The sequence below is a fragment of the Macaca thibetana genome, chromosome X, assembly GCF_024542745.1.
Source record: "Macaca thibetana thibetana isolate TM-01 chromosome X, ASM2454274v1, whole genome shotgun sequence".
Lineage (NCBI taxonomy): Eukaryota > Metazoa > Chordata > Mammalia > Primates > Cercopithecidae > Macaca > Macaca thibetana.
Genome location: NC_065598.1, coordinates 149,599,575 through 149,621,139, shown reverse-complemented (window position 1 = coordinate 149,621,139; position 21,565 = coordinate 149,599,575). Strand labels below are relative to the sequence as shown.

General features: G+C 38.1%; 2 protein-coding genes across 5 annotated transcripts in view; one reads left to right on the top strand and one right to left on the bottom strand.

Annotated features, from left to right (window-relative positions):
• F8 (coagulation factor VIII) overlaps positions 1-21,565 on the top strand; it is a 198,989-nt gene that overhangs the window by 92,689 nt on the left and 84,735 nt on the right. For all 4 annotated transcript variants that reach the window (XR_007722453.1, XM_050775409.1, XM_050775408.1 and 1 more), the window contains one exon: positions 3,100-3,309. Coding sequence is in view for 3 of the 4 variants with exons in the window: in XM_050775409.1 (XP_050631366.1) it covers positions 3,100-3,309 (210 nt within the window). In the remaining variant the exon portion in view is untranslated. The remainder of the gene's footprint in view (positions 1-3,099; positions 3,310-21,565) is intronic.
• Positions 1-21,565, bottom strand: part of FUNDC2 (FUN14 domain containing 2) — a 192,099-nt gene that overhangs the window by 121,223 nt on the left and 49,311 nt on the right. The window lies entirely within an intron of this gene.

The following is a 21,565-nucleotide window of genomic DNA, read 5'->3' as shown; positions in this document are numbered from 1 at the left end:
GAGAATCCTGAAAGCAACAACAAAAAAGGAGCAAACCACATATAAGGAAATTCCAATAAGGCAGAAATTTTACAGGTCAGAAGAGGGTGGGATGATATATTCCAAGTATTGAGAAAACTTTATTCAGAAAATGTGTCCTTCAGAAATGCAGAGAGATAAAGACTTTGCCACACATTTCCAGTTAGACAAGAGGAATAAATTAAAGACATCTATTGTACACTATGGTGACTACAGTTAATAAGTTACCCATTCCAATATATAAATATATAAACATTGTGATGTACATCATAACATATTCTATTTTTCCCTGTCAATTAAAAAATAAATTTAAAAAGATTGGATAGAGAAGAATCAGCCATTCTAGTAATTAAGCCTGATTTCAGATAACCATTATGCAAGTTAAAGAATAAACTGGATAGTATGATATTAAAAAAAACAAAACCACCAATGAGATACATCAGAATGGCTAAAATTAAAAAGACTGTCCATACCAAGTATTGGTAAAGATGTGGAGTAATCAGAACTCTCATACATTTCTGGTCAGGATGGAAATTTGTGCACTTACTTTGGGAGTATCTAAAGCCAAACATAGGCATACCCTATTGACTCAGGAAATCTACTCCTAGTATATACCTGAATCATGTCCCCTAGAATTCATATGCTGAAGCCCTAACACTGATATTTCAGAATGTGACTGTATTTGGAGATAGGGTCTTTAAGGGGTTTATTAAGTTAAAATGAGGTTGTTATGATGGGCCCCAATCCAATATGACTAGTGGCCCTTATAAGAAGAGGAAATGTGGGCCAGGCGCGGTGGCTCACGCCTGTAATCCCAGCACTTTGGGAGGCCAAGGCGGGCAGATCACGAGGTAAAGAGATCAAGACCATCCTGGCTAACACAGTGAAACCCCGTCTCTACTGAAAATACAAAAATTAGCTGGACATGGTGGCAAGCTCCTGTAGTCCCAGCTACTCGAGAGACTGAGGCAGGAGATCGCTTGAACCCAGGAGGCAGAGGTTGCAGTGAGCTGAGATCACGCCACTGCACTCCAGCCTGGTGGACTGACCAAGACTCCATCTCAAAAAAGAAGGAGGAGGAGGAGGAGGAGGAGGAGGAAGAGGAGGAGGAGGAGGAGGAAGAGGAGGAGGAGGAGGAGGAGGAGGAGGAGGAGGAGGAGGAGGAGGAAATGTGTACACACAGAGACACCAGGGATGCATATGCACAGAGGAAAGACCAAGCCAAGGAGAGGCCTCAGTAAAAACCAAACCTGCCAACACCTTGATCTTGGAATTTTAGTGTTCAAAACTGTGAGAAAACACATTCCTGTTATTTAAGCCTCCCAGTCTGTGGTGTATTGTTATGGCAGCCCTAGCAGACTAGTACAGCAGCCAAAAGTAGTGTGTACATATTTTACAAAAGACATGTAATTATTTAATCCATGTGGAGTGTCAAAAGGCAAAAATACAACAAACGTACTTTAAAGATTATAATTGGCTTTTATACATGGTTCTAGAATCAGATAGCCCTCAGAACCAAATACAGAACAGCAACCAGCAACGTAGTATGGATAGAAATTGGAAGTGAGGTTTAGAGACATCTTAAGTGATTACAGTTGGGCATTTTTGCCTTATTTGAAGGTGTTGGTCGCCTGCAATTGATGGAAGTTCAGCTGCTATAGTCGGTTGAGACTGAGCTGTTTGTTATAAAAGCATATTCCTAAATTAGGCTTTCAGTTAGTTCATCAACCAAACCAGGCTGCAACTTTGCTGTGCAAGGACTCAAGTGCAAAGGTACCCTTAGGCCAAATTCAGATTAATTTAAAAGGAGTTTATTTTTGTTAGCTATGTGAAACGAAGAGGAATCTATTTTTTCCAAGTGGATAGTCATATGTTCTATTATCATTTACCAAATAGCTCATTTTTTTACTGTACTGGTTGGAGATGCTGCCTTTATTATATATTAAGTTTCCACTTATATCTTGTCAGTTTCTGGACTCTATATTCTGTTTGATATATTTATCTATTCTGCATTAAGACTGCATCTTTAATTATAATATCTTTATAATATCTCTTAATGCTGTATAGGAAAAAACTTCAATTATTAATTAGTTATACTAAGCCAATGTCTGAGTATTGCTTAGTGGTTTGTGGGCAACCATCTTACACAGTACCTAGTAACAGAGTAGACAAGTGTTTATTGAATGGATGGATGGATGGATGTGTGGAAGAGGCTTTCAGAAACAATTCCCTTTATAGTCTAAGGCCAATGTTACTTTTGCTTAGCTCTTTAGTTTGAAATAATTTAAAATGTACAGAAAAGTTACAAGAATAATACAGGGAACTTGCATACACCCTTTACCCAGATTCACAAATGTTTAACATTTTGCAATTTTGTTTTTGATTTTCTTTTCTTTATATACACACTTCTGTTACTTATTTTCCATTTGAAAATGGGTTACAGACATCACACCCCTTTACCTCTCGATACTTTAATGCACATTTCCTGTGAATAAAGATATTCTTTTACATAAACAGAATGATGTTATGAAATTACAGACACTTCAAAATGATAAAACACATTTCTGTAATTTACAGCTGGTATTCCAGTTGTATCAACCAATGCTGTCATTTATGGCATTTCTTCCTTGAGGTACAGGGATCTACTACAAGTAACTACTTGTCCTGCTTCTTTAATTTCCTTGAATCTGGACCTTGATAACTTTAAGGTAACTTTAAGCACCCAAAGGTTTTTTTTCTGGTTTCTCCTCTGTGTAGTTACCATTTTCACCCTTGCAATTAATAAATGGTTTGAAGGGATATACTTTAAGACCATGCAAACATCCTGCTACTCATCAAAATGCCTCCCATAAAACATCCAAATTAATCTTTATCATGATGGTTTATGACTATCTCCTCACATTGGGATTGTGGCCCAACTGATTATTAACAATCTACTTTTTTTGAAGACATAATATCTCTTCCTGGGAATAAGATAATGGGCATAACATACAATAATTCCTAATTGTATCATGACAATCACAATCCAAAATACTAAATCTGTGATATGACTAAATCTCTTTTTCCCCATTGTTTTTGCAGGCATCAATGGCTATGTTTTTGATAGTCTGCAGTTGTCAGTTTGTTTGCATGAGGTGGCATACTGGTACATTCTAAGCATTGGAGCACAGACTGACTTCCTTTCTGTCTTCTTCTCTGGATATACCTTCAAACACAAAATGGTCTATGAAGACACACTTACCCTATTCCCATTCTCAGGAGAAACTGTCTTCATGTCGATGGAAAACCCAGGTTAGTTATGTATATTATTCTTGTACCAACAGCTGTGAATGCTTCACTAGTCATTCATATGCTCTTTTGCCCAGTAACTCACATGTTCAAGTGATTCTGGTAATTGCCAGGCATTTTAATGACAGCACCCACTCAAGTACTTAACTTAAGAGTCTTTGCTCTAAAAAGTGCCTTCACATGCCAAGGGCTAATTTTTACAATTTTTATGGATACATAATAGTTGTGCCTATTTAGGGGGTACATGTGATATTTTCATACAAGCATACAATGTGTAATGATCAAATTAGGGTAACTGGGATATTCATCACCTCAAAAACTTATTATTTCTGTTAGGAACATTCCAATTCCACTCTTCTAGTTATTTTGAATTACACAATAAATTATTGTTAACTATAGTCACCCTACTGTAATATCGAACACTACAACTTATTCCTTCTATTTAAGTGTAATTTTATACCTATTAATCAACCTCTCTTCATTCTACCCCATCCAACGTACCCTTCCCAAACTCTGTTAAGCACCATTCTACTCTCTATCTCTGTGAGATCCACTTTTTAAGCTCTCATATGTAAGTGAAAACATGTGATATTTGTCTTTCTATGCCTGGCTTATTTCACTTAATATAATGACATCCAAGCTCACACATGTTGCCACAAATGACAGGATTTCATTCTTTTTAATGGCTGAGTAATATTCTATTGTGTACATATACCACACTGTCTTTATCCATTCATCTGTTGATGTATACTTAGGTTGATTTTATATCCTAGCTATTGTGAATGGTGCTGTAGTAAGTGTTGGTGTGCAGCTCTCTCTTTGATACCTTGATTTCCTGTCTTTGGATATATATCCAGCAGTGGGATTGCTGGATCACATAGTAGTTCTATTTTTAGTTTTTAGTTTTTTGAGGAAATTCCTTACTCTTTTCCACAGTATTTGTACTTATTTACACTCCCACCAACAGTGTACAAGCATTCCCCTTTTGCCACATCCTCAGCAGCATTCATTAATTTTTTTGTCTTTTTGATAAAAGCCATTTAACTGAAGTGAAATATCTCATTGTGCCTTTGGTTTGCATTTCTCTGGTAATTATTGATGTTGAGCACTTTTTCATATACCTGTTGACCATGTGTATGTCTTCTTCTTGTTTTTTTTTTTGTTTTGTTTTGAGATGGAATCTCACTCTGTTGCCCAGGCTGGAGTGCAGTGGTGCGATCTCGGCTCACTGCAAGCTCCACCTCCCGGGTTCACGCCATTCTCCTGCCTCAGCCTCCCGAGTACCTGAGACTACAGGTGCCCACCACTACACCCAGCTAATTTTTTATATTTTTAGTAGAGACGGGGTTTCACCGTGTTAGCCAGGATGGTCTCGATTTCCTGACCTCGTGATCCACCGGCCTCAGTCTCCCAAAGTGCTGGGATTACAGGCGTGAGCCACTGTGCCCGGCCTGTATGTCTTCTTTTGAGAAATGTCTATTCAGATCGTTGTCCATTTTTAATAGGGTTCTTTGTTTTTTTGCTGTTGACTAGAGTTTCTTATATATTGTGGTTATTAACGTCCTCTCAGTTGTATAGTTTGCAAATATTTCATCCCATCCTAAGATTATCTCTTCACTTTGTTAATTGTTTCTTTTGCTGTGTAGAAGCTTATGGCTTGATATAATCCCATTTGTCTACTTTTGCTTTAGTTCCCTGTGCTTTTGAGGTCTTACCTGCAAAATCTTTCCCACACCAATGTCCTGGCACATGCCCCCAATGTTTTCTTCCAGTAGTCTCATACTTTCAGGTTTTATATTTAAGTCTCTAAGCCATTTTTATTTTATTTTTGTATATAGTGAGAAATAGGGGTCTAGTTTCATTCTTCTGCATGTGTATATCCAGTTTTCCCACACCATTTATTGAAGAGACTACTCTTTCACTGGTGCATGTTTTTGGTACTTTGTCAAAAATGAGTTTGGCTATAAATGTGTGGATTTATTTCTAGGTTCTCTGTTGTGTTCCACTGGCATATGTTTCTGGTTTTATGCCAGTACCATGCTGTTTTAGTTACTACAGCTTTGTAGTATAGTTTGAAGTCAAGTAGTGTCGTGCCTCCAGCTTTGTTCATTTTGCTCAGGTTTGCTTTGGCTGTTTGGAGTCTTTTGTGGTTCCATACAAATTTTAAGATTCTTTTTTCTATTTCTGTGAAAAACTTCATTGGTATTTGGATAGGTATTACATTAAGTGTGGTAGCATTGCTACTTTAACAATATGAGTTTTTCCAGCCCATTAACATGGGATAGATACCTTTTCATTTTTTTGTGTGTTCTTCAATTCCCTTTATCAGTATTTTAGTTTTCATTATAGAGATATCTAGTTTTATTGTAGCTATTGTAAATGATTTTTTATTTATTTTTATTTTTTTATTATTATTTTTTTAATTTATTTATTATTATTATACTTTAAGTTGTAGGGTACATGTGCATAACGTGCAGGTTTGTTACATATGTATACTTGTGCCATGTTGCTGTGCTGCACCCATCAACTCGTCATTTACATCAGGTATAACTCCCAATGCAATCCCTCCCCCCTCCCCCCTCCCCATGATAGGCCCCGGTGTGTGATGTTCCCCTTCCTGAGTCCGAGTGATCTCATTGTTCAGTTCCCACCTATGAGTGAGAACATGCGGTGTTTGGTTTTCTGTTCTTGTGATAGTTTGCTAAGAATGATGGATTCCAGCTGCATCCAAGTCCCTACAAAGGACTCAAACTCATCCTTTTTTATGGCTGCATAGTATTCCATGGTGTATATGTGCCATATTTTCTTAATCCAATCTGTCACTGATGGACATTTGGGTTGATTCCAAGTCTTTGCTATTGTGAATAGTGCTGCAATAAACATACGTGTGCATGTGTCTTTATAGCAGCATAATTTATAATCCTTTGGGTATATACCCCCAGTAATGGGATGGCTGGGTCATATGGTACATCTAGTTCTAGATCCTTGAGGAATCGCCATACTGTTTTCTATAATGGTTGAACTAGTTTACAATCCCACCAACAGTGTAAAAGTGTTCCTATTTCTCCACATCCTCTCCAGCACCTGTTGTTTCCTGACTTTTTAATGATTGCCATTCTAACTGCTGTGAGATGGTATCTCATTGTGGTTTTGATTTGCATTTCTCTGATGGCCAGTGATGATGAGCATTTTTTCATGTGTCTGTTGGCTGTATGAATGTCTTCTTTTGAGAAATGTCTGTTCATATCCTTTGCCCACTTTTTGATGGGGTTGTTTGTTTTTTTCTTGTAAATTTGTTTGAGTTCTTTGTTGGTTCTGGATATTAGCCCTTTGTCAGATGAGTAGATTGCAAAAATTTTCTCCCATTCTGTAGGTTGCCTGTTCACTCTGATGGTAGTTTCTTTTGCTGTGCAGAAGCTCTTTAGTTTAATGAGATCCCATTTGTCAATTTTGGCTTTTGCTGCCGTTGCTTTTGGTGTTTTAGACATGAAGTCTTTGCCCATGCCTATGTCCTGAATGGTACTACCTAGGTTTTCCTCTAGGATTTTTATGGTATTAGGTCTAACATTTAAGTCTCTAATCCATCTTGAATTAATTTTCGTATAAGGAGTAAGGAAAGGATCCAGTTTCAGCTTTCTACTTATGGCTAGCCAATTTTCCCAGCACCATTTATTAAATAGGGAATCCTTTCCCCATTTCTTGTTTCTCTCAGGTTTGTCAAAGATCAAATGGCTGTAGATGTGTGGTATTATTTCTGAGGACTCTGTTCTGTTCCATTGGTCTATATCTCTGTTTTGGTACCAGTACCATGCTGTTTTGGTTACTGTAGCCTTGTAGTATAGTTTGAAGTCAGGTAGCGTGATGCCTCCAGCTTTGTTCTTTTGACTTAGGATTGTCTTGGAGATGCGGGCTCTTTTTTGGTTCCATATGAACTTTAAAGCAGTTTTTTCCAATTCTGTGAAGAAACTCATTGGTAGCTTGATGGGGATGGCATTGAATCTATAAATAACCTTGGGCAGTATGGCCATTTTCACGATATTGATTCTTCCTATCCATGAGCATGGTATGTTCTTCCATTTGTTTGTGTCCTCTTTTATTTCACTGAGCAGTGGTTTGTAGTTCTCCTTGAAGAGGTCCTTTACATCCCTTGTAAGTTGGATTCCTAGGTATTTTATTCTCTTTGAAGCAATTGTGAATGGAAGTTCATTCCTGATTTGGCTCTCTGTTTGTCTGTTACTGGTGTATAAGAATGCTTGTGATTTTTGCACATTAATTTTGTATCCTGAGACTTTGCTGAAGTTGCTTATCAGCTTAAGGAGATTTTGGGCTGAGACAATGGGGTTTTCTAAATATACAATCATGTCATCTGCAAACAGGGACAATTTGACTTCTTCTTTTCCTAACTGAATACCCTTGATTTCTTTCTCTTGCCTGATTGCCCTGGCCAGAACTTCCAACACTATGTTGAATAGGAGTGGTGAGAGAGGGCATCCCTGTCTTGTGCCAGTTTTCAAGGGAATTTTTCCAGTTTTTGCCCATTGAGTATGATATTGGCTGTGGGTTTGTCATAAATAGCTCTTATTATTTTGACGTACGTTCCATCAATACCGAATTTATTGAGCGTTTTTAGCATGAAGGGCTGTTGAATTTTGTCAAAAGCCTTTTCTGCATCTATTGAGATAATCATGTGGTTCTTGTCTTTGGTTCTGTTTATATGCTGGATTATGTTTATTGATTTGCGAATGTTGAACCAGCCTTGCATCCCAGGGATGAAGCCCACTTGATCATGGTGGATAAGCTTTTTGATGTGTTGCTGAATCCGGTTTGCCAGTATTTTATTGAGGATTTTTGCATCGATGTTCATCAGGGATATTGGTCTAAAATTCTCTTTTTTTTGTTGTGTCTCTGCCAGGCTTTGGTATCAGGATGATGTTGGCCTCATAAAATGAGTTAGGGAGGATTCCCTCTTTTTCTATTGATTGGAATAGTTTCAGAAGGAATGGTACCAACTCCTCCTTGTACCTCTGGTAGAATTCAGCTGTGAATCCATCTGGTCCTGGACTTTTTTTGGTTGGTAGGCTATTAATTGTTGCCTCAATTTCAGAGCCTGCTATTGGTCTATTCAGGGATTCAACTTCTTCCTGGTTTAGTCTTGGAAGAGTGTAAGTGTCCAGGAAATTATCCATTTCTTCTAGATTTTCCAGTTTATTTGCACAGAGGTGTTTATAGTATTCTCTGATGGTAGTTTGTATTTCTGTGATTTTTTAAAAATTTCTTTTTCAGGTTGTTAGCTCTTGATATATAGAAATGCTACTGCTTTTGCATGTTGGTTTTGTATCCTGCAACTTTACTGAATTTGCTTATCAGTTCTAATAGCTTTTTGATGGAGTCTTTAGTTTTTTTATGTGAAATACAAGATTATGTCATCTATAAACAAGGAGAATTTTACTTCTTCCTTTCCAATTTGGATACCCTTTATTTCTTTATCTTGATTACTTGCTCTGGCTTGGACTTCCAGGACTACGTTTAATAGAATTGGTGAAAGTGGGCATCCTTATCTTGTTTCAGATCTTAGAGAAAAGGCTTTCAGTTTTCCACATTTGGTATGATATTAGCCATAGTTTGTCATGTATGGCCTTTATTGTTTTGAGGTATGCTTTCTGTACCTGGTTTGTTGAGAGTTTTATCCTGAAGGGATGTTGAATTTAATCTTTTTGGCATCAATTGAAATGATCATATGTTTTTTGTCCTTCATTCTGTTGATATGATGTATCACATTGATTCATTTCCATATGTTGAACCATCCTTGCATCCCTGGGATGAATCCCCCTTGATCATGATGAATGATCTTTTACTGTGTTGTTGAATATGGTTTGTTAGTATTTCGTTGAGGATTTTTGCATCAATGTTCATCAGAGATATTGGCCTGTAGTTTCTTTTTGTGTATGTGTGTGTCTTTGTCTGGTTTGGTTTCAGGGTAATACTGGCCTGTAGAATCAGTTTGGAAGTATTTACTCCTCCTTGATTTTTGGGATAGTTTGTGGAGAGTTGGTATTTGTTCTTTTAAAAAAAAAAATGTTCAGTAGAATTCAGCAATGAAGCCATCAGGTCCTGAGCTTTTCTTTGTTGGGAGACTTTTTTTTTTACTATTTCTAGCTCATCACTGTTATTAATCTATTCAAGTTCCTTCCTTCCTTCTTTCTTTCTTTCTTTCTTTCTTTCTTTCTTTCTTTCTTTCTTTCTTTCTCTCTCTCTCTCTCTCTTCTTTTCTTTTCCTTTCTTTTCTTTTCTTTTCTTTTCTTCTCTTTTCTTTTTTTTAAAAATCTTGTTCTTCACCCAGGCTGGAGTGCATTCAATCTAAGCTCACTGCAACCTCTGCCTCCCAGGTTCAAGTTATTCTTGTGCCTGAGCTTCCCACGTAGCTGGGATTACAGGTGTGCACCACCACACCTGGCTAATTTTTGTATTTTTAGTAGAGATGGGGTTTTGCCATGATGGCCAGGCTGGTCTCGAACTCCTGGCCTCAAGCGATCCACCCTCCTTGGCCTCCCAAAGTACTGAGATTACAGGCATGAGCCATTGTGCCTGGCCCAAGTTTTGTATTTCTTATGTTCAATCTTGGTAAGTTGTATATGTATAGTAATTTATCCATTTCGTCTATGTTTTCCAATTTATTGGCATATATTTCCTCATAGTAGCTTCTAATGATCCTTTGAATTTCCGTGATATCATTTGTAATGTCTACTTTTTTGTCTATGATTTTAATTATTTCTGTCTTATCTTTTTCTTTTCTTAGTCTAGCTAGAGGTTTCTCAATTTTGTTTATCTTTTCTAAAAACCAACTTTTCATTTCACCGATCTTTTTACTGTTATTTTAGTTTCAATTTCATTTATTTCTGCTCTCATTTTTATTATTTCTTTCCTTCTACTAATTGTGGGTTTGGTTTGCTCTTGCTTTTCTAGTTCTTTAAAATATATCATTGTGCTGTTTATTTGAGGTTCTTTTACTTTTTTGATGTAGGCATTTATTGTTAACAATTTTCCTTTAGTCCTGCTTTTACTATATTTCATAGGTTTTGATATGTTGTATTTCCATTTTCACTTGTTTAAAAATTTTTTTAATTTTCTTCCTAATTTCTGTTTTGTTTTTTTGTTTTGTTTTGTTTTTTGTTTTTTGTTTGTTTGTTTTTTTTGAGATGGAGTCTCACTCTCGCCCAGGCTCGAGTGCAGTGGCGCGATCTTGGCTCACTTCAAGCTCCACCTCCCAGGTTCACGCCATTCTCCTGCCTCAGCCTCCCGAGTAGCTAGGACTATAGGCGCCTGCCACCACACCCAGCTAATTTTTTGTATTTTAGTGGAGATGGGGTTTCACCATGTTAGCCAAGATGGCCTCGATCTCCTGACCTCATGATCCACCCGCTTCGGCCTCCCAAAATGCTGGAATTACAGGCATGAGCTACCGCTCCTGGCCAATTTTCTTCCTAATTTCTTCATTGACCCAATGGTCATTCAGAATCATGTTGTTAATTTCCATGTATTCGTATAGTTTCCAAAGTTCCTCTTGTTATTGATTTCTAGTTTTATTCCATTAAGATCAGTAAAGATACTAGATATGATTTCATTTTGGGGGAATATTTTTAATTGTTTTGTGGCCTAATATGTAATCTGTCTTTGAGAATGTTTCATATGCTGAGGAGAAAAAAAATGTGTATTCTGTGGCTATTGGATGAAATATTCTGTAAGTGTCTATTAGGTCCATTTGGTGTATAGTGCATATTAAGTGTGATGTTTCTTTGTTGATTTTCTATCTAGTAATCTGTCTAGTGCTGAAAGTGGGTATTGAAATGCCCAATTATTGTAATGGGGTCTATCTCTCTTTTTAGTTCTAATAATATTTGCTTTATGTATCTCAGTGCTCCAGTGTTGGGTGCATATACATTTAGAATTATTATCTCATCTTGCTGAATTGACCCCTTTATCATTATATAATGACCTTCTTTGTCTCTTTTCACTGTTTTTGGATTGAAGTCTATTTTATCTGATATAGCTACTCCTGCTTTTTTGTTTCTATTTGCATGGAATATCTTTTTCCATGCCTTCATTTTCAGTCTGCATTTCTTTATAAGGTAAAGTGAGTTTCTTGCAGGCAGCATACGGTTGAATCTTGTTTTCATCCATTCAGCCACTCTTTGTCTTTTCATTCAATAATTTAGTTCATTTACACTCAATGTTACTATTGTTAGGTAAGCAGTTACTAGTGCCACTTGGTTATTTGATTCATGGTTGTTTTATTAGTCCTCTCTTCTTCCTTTCCTGTCTGTCTTTCTATAAAAGTGATTTCCTCTAGTAGTATGTTTTAATCTCTTATTTTTTGTGTGTGTATCTATTATAGGTTTCTGCTTTGTAGTTATCATGAGGCTTGTAACATTTTATAACCAACTATTTTAAACTGCTGACAACTTAACTCTGAGTCACAATTCAAAGAAAAAAAAACATAAAAAGATAGTTGGATGGACTTAAAAAGATAGTTTTTAGTTTTATCTAAGTCCATCCCCTGCCTCTTTTTGACTTTTTGTTGTCTCAATTTATGTCTTTTTACATTGTCTCTTAACAAAATTTTGTATTATAGTTACTCTTATTTTTGTTAGGCTTTTCTTTTAGTCTTCATACTAAAGATATGAGTAGTTTACACACTGCAATTACAGTGCTAGCGTATTCTGTATTTGTCTGTGTACTTACTATTGCCAGTGAGTTTTGTGCCTTCAGATCCTTTCTTCTTACTCTTTGCCATCCTTTTCTTTCAGATTGAAGAACTCTCTTTACCATTTCTTATAAGATAGGTCCAGTGTTGATTAAATTCCTTAGCTTTTATTTGTCTGGAATAGTCTTTATTTCTCCTTAATGTTTGAAGAATTACTTTTCTGGATATAATATTCTAGTTTGGAAGTCTTTTACCTTCAACATTTTGAATAGGTTATCCCATTTACCCCTGGCCTATAAGGTTTCTGTTATTATGACTGTTGCTAGACATATTGGAGTTCCTTTACATGGTATTTGCTTCTTTTCCCTTACTGCATTTAGATACTTTTTTTGACCTCTAAGATTTCATTACTATATGCCTTGAGGTAGTCTTATTTGGGTTGAATCTTCTTGATGTTCTTTGAACTTCTTGTGCCTGGATATTCATATCTTTCTCTAGGTTTGGAAAGTTCTGTCATTCTTTCTTTTTTTTCTTTCCAACTTTATTTTAGCTTCAGGGGGTACACCTGCAGGTTTGTTACATGGGTAAATTGCATTTCATGGGGGTTTGGTGGCCCGATTATTTTGTCACCCAGGTAACAAGCATAGTACTGAATAGGTAGTTTTTTCATCCTCACCCCTCAACCCTCAAGTAGACCCCAGCATCTTATTGTTCTCTTCTTTGTGTCCATGTGTACTCAATGTTTAGCATCCACTTATAAGTGAGATCATGCAGTATTTGGTTTTCTGTTCCTGCATTAATTCGCTTAGGATAATGGCCTCCAACTCCATCCATGTTGCTGTAAAGGACATGATCTTGTTTTTTGTGGCTGTGTAATATTCCATGGTGTATATGTACCACAATATCTTTATCTAGTTCACCATTGATGGGAATTTAGGTTGAAACCATGTCTTTGGTAGTGTGAATAGTGCTGCAATGAACATATACATGCATGTGTCTTTATAGTAGAATGATTTATATTCTTCTGGGTATGTAATGAGTAATGAGATTGCTCAGTCAAATGGTAATTCTCTTATAAGTTCTTTGAGAAATCTCCAGACTGCTTTCTACAGTGGCTGAATTAATCTACATTCCCACCAGCGGTGTGTAAGTGTTCCCTTTCTCCAAAACCTGACCAGCATCTGTTATTTTTTGACTTTGTAATAACAGGCATTCTGACTGGTAGATGGTATCTCATTGTGGTTTTCATTTGCATTTCTCAAATGATTAGTGATGTTGAGCAATTTTACATATATTTGTTGGCCACATGCGTTATCTTCTTTGAGAAGTGTCTGTTCATGTCCTATGCCCTTTGTAAAAATTTTTGTTTGCTTGTTAATTTAAGTTTTTCATAGATTCTGGATATTCGACCTTTATCAGATACTTAGTTTGCAAATATTTTCTCCCATTCTATTGGTTTGTTGTTTATTCTGTTGATATTGATAATTTCTTTTACTGTGCAGAAGTTCTGTAGTTTAATTAGGCCCCACTTTTCAATTTTTGGTTTTGTTGCAATTGCTTCTGGGGTCTTTGCCATGAAATCTTTGTCAGGGACTTTGCCCAGAATGGTATTTTCTAGGCTTTCTTCTAGGATTTTTATAGTTTTAGGTTTTACATTTAAGTCTTTAATCCATCTGGAGTTGATTTTTGTATATGGTATAAGGAAGAGGTCCAGTTTCAATCTTCTGCATACAACTAGCCATTTATCCTAGCATCACTTATTGCATAGAAAGTCCTTTCCCCATTGCTTGTTTTTGTTGACTTTGTCAAAGATAAGATGGTTGTAGGTGTGTAGCTTTATTTCTGGGTTCTCTAATCTGTTCCATTGGTCTATGCATCTGTTTTTGTACCAGTACCATACTGTTTTGGTTACTGTAGTCTTGTAGTGTAGTTTGAAGTTGGGTAGCACGATGCTTCTGGCTTTGTTCTTTTTCTTGGGATTGCTTCAGTTATCCTATATTTCTCAGAGGTTTTGTTCATTCTTTTTAAAATTTTTGTTTGACTGAGTTGATTCAATAAACCAGTCTTCGAGTTCTGAGATTCTTTCGTCAGCTTCATCTATTCTGCTGTTAATACTTCTGATTTTATTACTGGAATTCTTGTAGTGAGTTTTTCAACTCTATCAGATCGGTTTGGTTCTTTTTTAAATTGCTATTTCATCTTTCATCTCTTGTATCGTTTTATTGGATTCCTTAGATTCCTTGCATTAGGTTTCCACTTTCTCCTGAATCTTGATGATCTTTGTTCCTATCCAGGTTCTGAATTCTATGCCTGTCATTTCAGCCATTTCAGCCTGGTTAAGAGCCATTGCTGGGGAGCTAGTGCAGTTATTTGGATATAAGAAGACATTCTGGCTTTTTTAGTTGCCAGAATTACTGAACAGGTTTTTTTCTCATCTGTGTGGGCTAATGTTCCTTTAATCTTTGAAGTTTCTGTTTTTGCTTTCATATTCTTTGAGGCCAGTGAGGGTTTGACTGTGATATAAATTGGGTTCAGCTGACTGGCTTCGTTTCTGGAAAATTTCAGGGGGCCAAGGCTCAGTTCAGCACACCTGGGCTATGTGCTCTATCCCAGGGGTGCTGGTACCAGGCCCACAGCTTTGTTCTCTGGCCCTTTGAGGTTAAGCACCTGCTGCACTGGAGGAGTTGAGGTGTTCCCAGTCCACTGGCGAGAACACTCCAATGGTGGGGGGGGAGGGGGACGGTGCCAGCCAAATTGCTTCATTGGGGCAGTGGCAGTGGGCTATATGCTTGTGTGTATTCTGATGGTAGTGTGGCAGGGTGCATGTGTGCCAATCACAGCAGGGTGTGTGTGTGCACATGCTGGTGAGGGAAAAGGAGTGGTAGCAACATTCACATGCACGTGCACTGGTGGCAACAGGATGATAAGGTCCACATGCCCTGCGCATCAGCAAAGCAGTGGAGGGAGGCTGTGGCCGAGTTTATGCCGGCAAAGTGGTGAGGGGAGGCTGCAGGTGAGTGGGTGTGAGTTGGCAGAGGCCCATCTACTGAAGCTCTCCAATGATTAGGCAGGGTCTGCCAGTAAAGGAGCTATGGTGGTGGCCACCAGGAAGTGCCCTGGTTGAGCATCCAAGGCTGCACTGCAAGTGGGTGCAGCCACGTAGGGACCCCAACAGAGGCTGGCAGACAGAGGGTGCTCAGATCAGACTGGCCCCATCCCACAGGCAAGACTGCCCTGCTCTGTCCAGGTCTGATAGTCAACAAAGGCCGAAGCCACCTAGAAGAACATGGTGAGCCTTGGGGGATGGGCATCCCTGGCCGTGCTCCACTGCAACCCTTCCCATGCCAAACCCTCTAGGCTCCGCAAAGGCTGGAATTCTGTCCTGTCCACCTCTCCAAGCAGCTCTCCCTGTCAGTTGAAATGCCCATGGGGGTCAAGGAGTCTTCTTCAGCTAGGATTCTGGGGGTCCGTGGTGAGAATGAGCCACTCCTTGCCTATTTAACTCATCCATTCACCAGGAGCTACTTGGGGCCAGGAATGAGTCCTGGTGCTTGGCAGCCCCCATGCAGGGTTCCAAGATTCCTTCCCCTTCAGCCCAGGGTCTGTATCCTCCCTCAGTCCACTCTCAATGCCTTCCTTCCCATAGATCTGCTTGGAGTGTCTTCTCGATAATCTGGTTTCTTGTTGGGAGATCCTCTTCCTGACTATATCTAGTTGGCCATCTTGGAAGAGCTCTATTATTATTTCTTTTAATAAACTTTCTACCATGATCTTTTTCTCTACATCCTCTTTAAGGCCAATAGCTCTTAGATTTGCCCTTGTGGGCTATTTTCTAGATCTCGTAGGCATGCTTTCTTCTTTTTTAACTTTTTTTCTTTTTTCTCCTCTATGTATTTTCATATAGCCTGTCTTCAAACTCACTAATTCTTTCTTCTGCTTGATCAATTCTGCTGTTGAGAGACTCATTCATTTTTCAGTTTGTCTAGTAAATGTTTCAGCTCTAGAATTTCTTCTTGATTTTTAAAATCATTTCAATGTCTTTGTTAAGTTTCTGTGGTAGATTTCTGAATTCCTCCTTTGTGTTATCTTGAAGTTCATTGAACTTCCTCAAGACAGCTATATATATATATACACACACATATATATATGTCTTACTATATATATGTCTTACTATATATACACATATATATATGTCTTACTCTGTAACCTGCAGCCGCGACTTCCCTGGCTCAGGTGATTTGGTGATTCTCTCACCTCGGCCTCCCAGGTAGTTGGGACTATAGGTGTGTGCCACCACACCCAGTATATGGATGGATGGATAGATAGATAGATAGATAGATAGATAGATAGATAGATAGATAGATAGATAGAAAATAGTAGAGACAGGGTTTTGCCCTATTGTTCAGGCTGGTTTCAAACTCCTGGGCTCAAGTGATCCACCTGTCTTGGCCTCCCAAAGTTTTGGGATTACAGGCATGAGCCACCATGCCCAGCCAAGACAGCTACTTTGAATTCCCTGTCTGACAGGTCACATATCTCCATCACTCCAGGATTGGTCATTGGTGCCTTATTTAGTCCATTTGGTGAGGTCATATTTTCTTTGTTGTTTTTTATACTTGTGGGTGTTCATTCATGTCTGGTCATTGAAGAGTTATGTATTTATTCCAAACTTCACAGGCTGGGCTTATTTGTACCCATCCTTGAGAGGGCTTTCCAAAAATTCAAAGGGGATTGAGTGTTGTTATTTAGATGACTATGGTCATTTCAGCACTTGGGGGTACTCTAAGCCCAGGAATGCTGCAACTTTTGCAGACTCCTAGATATACAGACTTGGTGGACTTGGGGAAGATAAGGGAGAATTCCTTGGATTCCCAGGAAAAGTCTCTTACTCTCTTCCCTCACTTTCCTCCAGGCAGGAGTCTCTCTCCATGCTGGCTTGCCTGAAGTTGGGGGAGGGGTGATGCAAGCATTCCCATGGTCACCACAGCTGGCATTGTGGTGGGTTGCACCTGAATCCCATAGTCTCTCAGGCCAGTGCAATACCTAGGCTCCCCAAGGCCCATGACTGCTACTGCCCAGTTACTGCTGCTGTTTATTCAAGGCCCAAGGCCACTTTAGCTATCAGGTGGTAAATCTTGCCTGGACTTGGTCTATCCCTCCAGGGCAGTGAATCCCCTTCTGGCCCAGGGTGGGTCTAGAAATGCCATCCAGAAGCAAAGGCCTAGGATTGGGGGGTTCAAAAATCTGCCTGGTGCTTTATTTTACTGTAGTTGAGCTGGTACCCAAGTTGCGAGACAAAGTCCTCTGTATTCTTCCCTCTCCTTCTCCCAAGTGGAAGCTGTGTTTCCCTGCACTGCATCACCTGGAGTTCAGGAAGGAGTGGCACAGGCACTCCCATGGCCACTACAGCTGGTGTCACACTGGAGTATACCTCAAGCCCACTGAAAAGCCTAATTTTCAAATGTGTTTGCTAAACTATAGTTGTAAACATATATTTAAATATGCAATGAACATGTGAACCTCATTTTCACAAGGCTTGTGAATATTTGTATGTGCCTTGTGAACATTGGTATTGCTGGATAAATACCACCTAGAAGACCTTGGGAAATGCATAGTAATCTTCTGCACATATATCCCCAAACCACTGTGAGGCCTCCAGAACAAATGTGGCTTTCAGCATCTCTTTCTCTCTCTCCCTCAATAACCACTGCAAGGCTTTTGAGACTATCAACCCTAAGTCCAACACAGACTTCTATGTTCACGCAGCTTACTAACAAGCACTAGGCCAGTGCATGCTTCCTGGCCCCTCCAACCCCCACCATCTACAGAGGGAAGAACATAGAACTACCTGCAGATTGTAGTTACTGTCTTACTCTTACAGCATTTCTGGAGATAAGTGCTCATGGGGAAGTTTCTAGAGAATAAAAACTAATGTCATCATACATAATCACACATTTACTTTCATACCTGGAAACTTATATTACTTCAAGTGATATATTTTTGTGGGAAGTGAGTGAGGAACCTGGAAGAACCCCAGTAACATCTCTGAAAGTATCTTGCTTATTTATGTTTGTGTGTTTATGTCTTTATCTGTCTCCCAACTAAGTTGTAAGCTCTCTGAGAGCAGAGACCTAGTCTATCTTGTTAATCACCATATCCCCAATATCTATGGTGCCTGGCATATAGTAGATACTTTAAAAATATGTAAAAATAAATGAATGGGCCGGACACAGTGGCTCACGCCTATAATCCCAGCACTTTGGGAGGCCGAGGTGAGCGGGTCACCTGAGGTCAGGAGTTTGAGACCAGCCTGGCCAACATGGGAGAACCCTGTCTCTACTAAAAATACAAAAAAAATTAGCTTGGCGAGGTGGCAGGCGCCTGTAATCCCAGCTACTCAGGAGGCTGAGGCAGGAGAATTGCTTGAGCCCAGGAGACGGAGGTTGCAGTGAGCTGAGATCATGCCACTGCACTCCAGCCTGGGCGACAGAGTGAGACTTTGTCTCTAAATAAATAAACAAATAAATAAATGCAAAAAGATTGTATACAAGGGTATATATGGCAGAACTACCTATAAAGGGACTAGTAAACACTTGGAGGAAATGTAAATGTCCAACAATAGGGGATTAGTTAAGTGTGGCTTGTCCATATTGTAAGAATCCTGTGAAGCCATTAAAAATGATTAAATGGAAGAATATCTAATGACATTGAAAATATTCACAACTAGGTGGAAAAACATATATACAATATAATAAACCTATTATAGAATGATATGTATAATATGGTTGTAATTGTCTAAAACAAAGAGAGAAAATGTGTGTGTGTTTGTGTAGGCAGAGAAAAATATTAGATATCAATAATTTGAGAAACATTTAAGCTACTTTGGTGATCACTTACTTCTAAAGACAAATTAAAACTCTGTTTTATATTCTTTGATGGGAAATTTTAATATAGTATCATTGATTACAAAGCTCAAACTAAACAAAATGCCTAAGGAAGATTTCCTGTGTTTAATATGGTAAAGTCTGGTCCCTTTTATTTGTTTATTTTATTGAAACCCCATACCCATTATGAAGTCACTCCCTATTTCCTCCTCTCCCAGCCCCTGGCAACTGCTGATCTACTTTCTGTCTGTAGATTTCTCTATTCTGGACATTTCATATAAATGGAACCATACAATATTTGCCCTCTGTATCTGATTTATTTCACTTAGCATATTGTTTTCAAGATTCATTCACACTGTAGCATGTATCAGTACATCATTCTTTTTATGGATGAATAGTAGTCCATTGTATGGATAGAAAACATTTTGCTTATCCACTCATCTATTGATGAATAGTTGGGTCATTTTCACCTTTCGGCTATTGTGAGTAGTGCTATTATGAAAATTCATGTACAAGTATTTGTTTAAACACTTGTTTTCAATTATTTGAGGTATGTACTCAGGAGTAGAATTTCTGAGTCACATGGCAATTCTATGTTTAACTTTTTCAGGAACTAACTGCCAGAATGTTTTCCACAACAGCTGCCCCTTTTTATGGTTGTATTGAAATGATATGTATGTAGGGGAGGTGGGTGGCTGCAAAATGAAGAGCAGGGCATTGTATGCAACAATGAGAAAATGGATTAGAAAAAACTATTTAGAGTTCTGCTTTTTTCTCTTCCCCCTTTTTGTTCTGGGATGATCATTGCCTGCCACTTCTCTACAAAATGCCACTTCTCTACAAAACTTGTCAGCAAACTCTGAAAAATTTATCTCCTGTGCAATTTTTATATTCTTGGGAAAATACTAGAGGATGTACTCTACCAAGATGATAAAGCGAATCAATGAAAAGGAAAATCTTGGGATCCAGGATTCAGGGTATGCAACACAATAGACAGGCAAAGCGAATTCCCAGGAGGAGGGTCAATGAAGATCCCAGACTAACACCTGTGTAGCAGGCTTAATTGAACAACCAGTCTATATGGGAGAAGCAAAACAAAGTCTAAAGGTGATGAAAATACAGGAGACATTGAGCTGATTTGGCAGATGATAAGATAATTGTGTTGAAAGGAGTTTCATGGTTCTGTCAGTTTAAGGGTGAAGTAGTAATAAGTATACAGAAAAACTAGTAAAACAAAAAATGAGCCAATTATTAACCCCAGTATAAACAAAATTTTACAAGAAAAATATTTAAGCATAGTACACTACATGGCTCATCTGTGAACAAATGTTTACATAGTTATAATGATATGAATACCAGAAATTGATTTAACCAAAACTTGTGATATAATATTGAGAGAATGGGTGGAAGAGAGGTATATATATTTAACAATATTTCTCCTTTCTAAAAAAGCAAATCAAACCTTGTCTTCTGAGAATTATCTTAGAATATGAGCTAAGGGTATATTACTCTTTTAATATATTGTTAAGCACTATTTTTATATTTTATTTAGAATAATGTACATCTATATTAATAAATGAGATTAACTCCTTTGCCTTTTTGTGCCATTTTAATATTTTTAATATTAGAATTATACTAGCTTTGTACAGAAATCACAAGCATACCATTTTTTCTATGTTCCAAAACAGTTTAAATAATCCAGGAACCATGGATTTCTTGAAGGTTTGAGAAAACTTGCCCATAAGAATCATAATTTTGGCCAGGCATGGTGGCTCACACCTGTAATCCCAGCACTTTGGGAGGCCAAGGCAGGCGAATCACCTGAGGTCAGGAGTTCGAGACCAGCTTGACCAACATGGAGAAACCCAGTCTCTACTAAAAATACAAAATTAGCTGGGCGTGGTGGTGTGTGCCTGTAATCCCAGCTATTCTGGAGGCTGAGGCAGGAGAATCACTTGAACCCGGGAGGCAGAGGTTGCAGTGAGCTGATATCATGCCATTGCCCTCCAACCTGGGCGACAAGAGCAAGACTCCATCTCAAAATAAAATAAAATAAAAATCATAATTTTATGTCCTAGTGTACTTGAGGGTACAGTTGAGGCTTTCATTTGCACCATTCCACTGAACAAGTTCTTTTCAAGGAATAAGTCAAAATTGACCTCTAACTTGCCAATTTCAACAATTCCCAAACCTTGACCTACCAGACCTCTCAGCATCAGTTGATGGAGTTGGTCACTTTCTTCTTGAAACTTTCTTCACTTGACTTCTAGAAAATCACTGTCTTTGGTTCAGTAAGAAAGGAGAACCAAAGACAGTGATTTTCTACATAAAAATTCCAATTAAGTTTTGTTTCTTCTATCAGTTAGAGTGATGTGTTAATATCTCCTACTATATTGTGATTTTGTCTATCTAATTCTGTCAATTTTAAAATATATTTTGAGACTGTATTACTAGTATGTACAAATGTATAATTGTTATATCCTTTGGGGTATGCCCCTTTTGTCATTATAAAATCCTCCTCTTTAAATCTACTAATGTTCATCATCTTAAAATCTACTTTGTCTGATATTATTACATATGCTTTATTTTAGTTTGTGTACAGTATTTCTTTTTTCCTTACTTTTATTTGCAGTCTTTCCCCATTCTTACAGTTGCATGCGTCTCTTGTAAACAA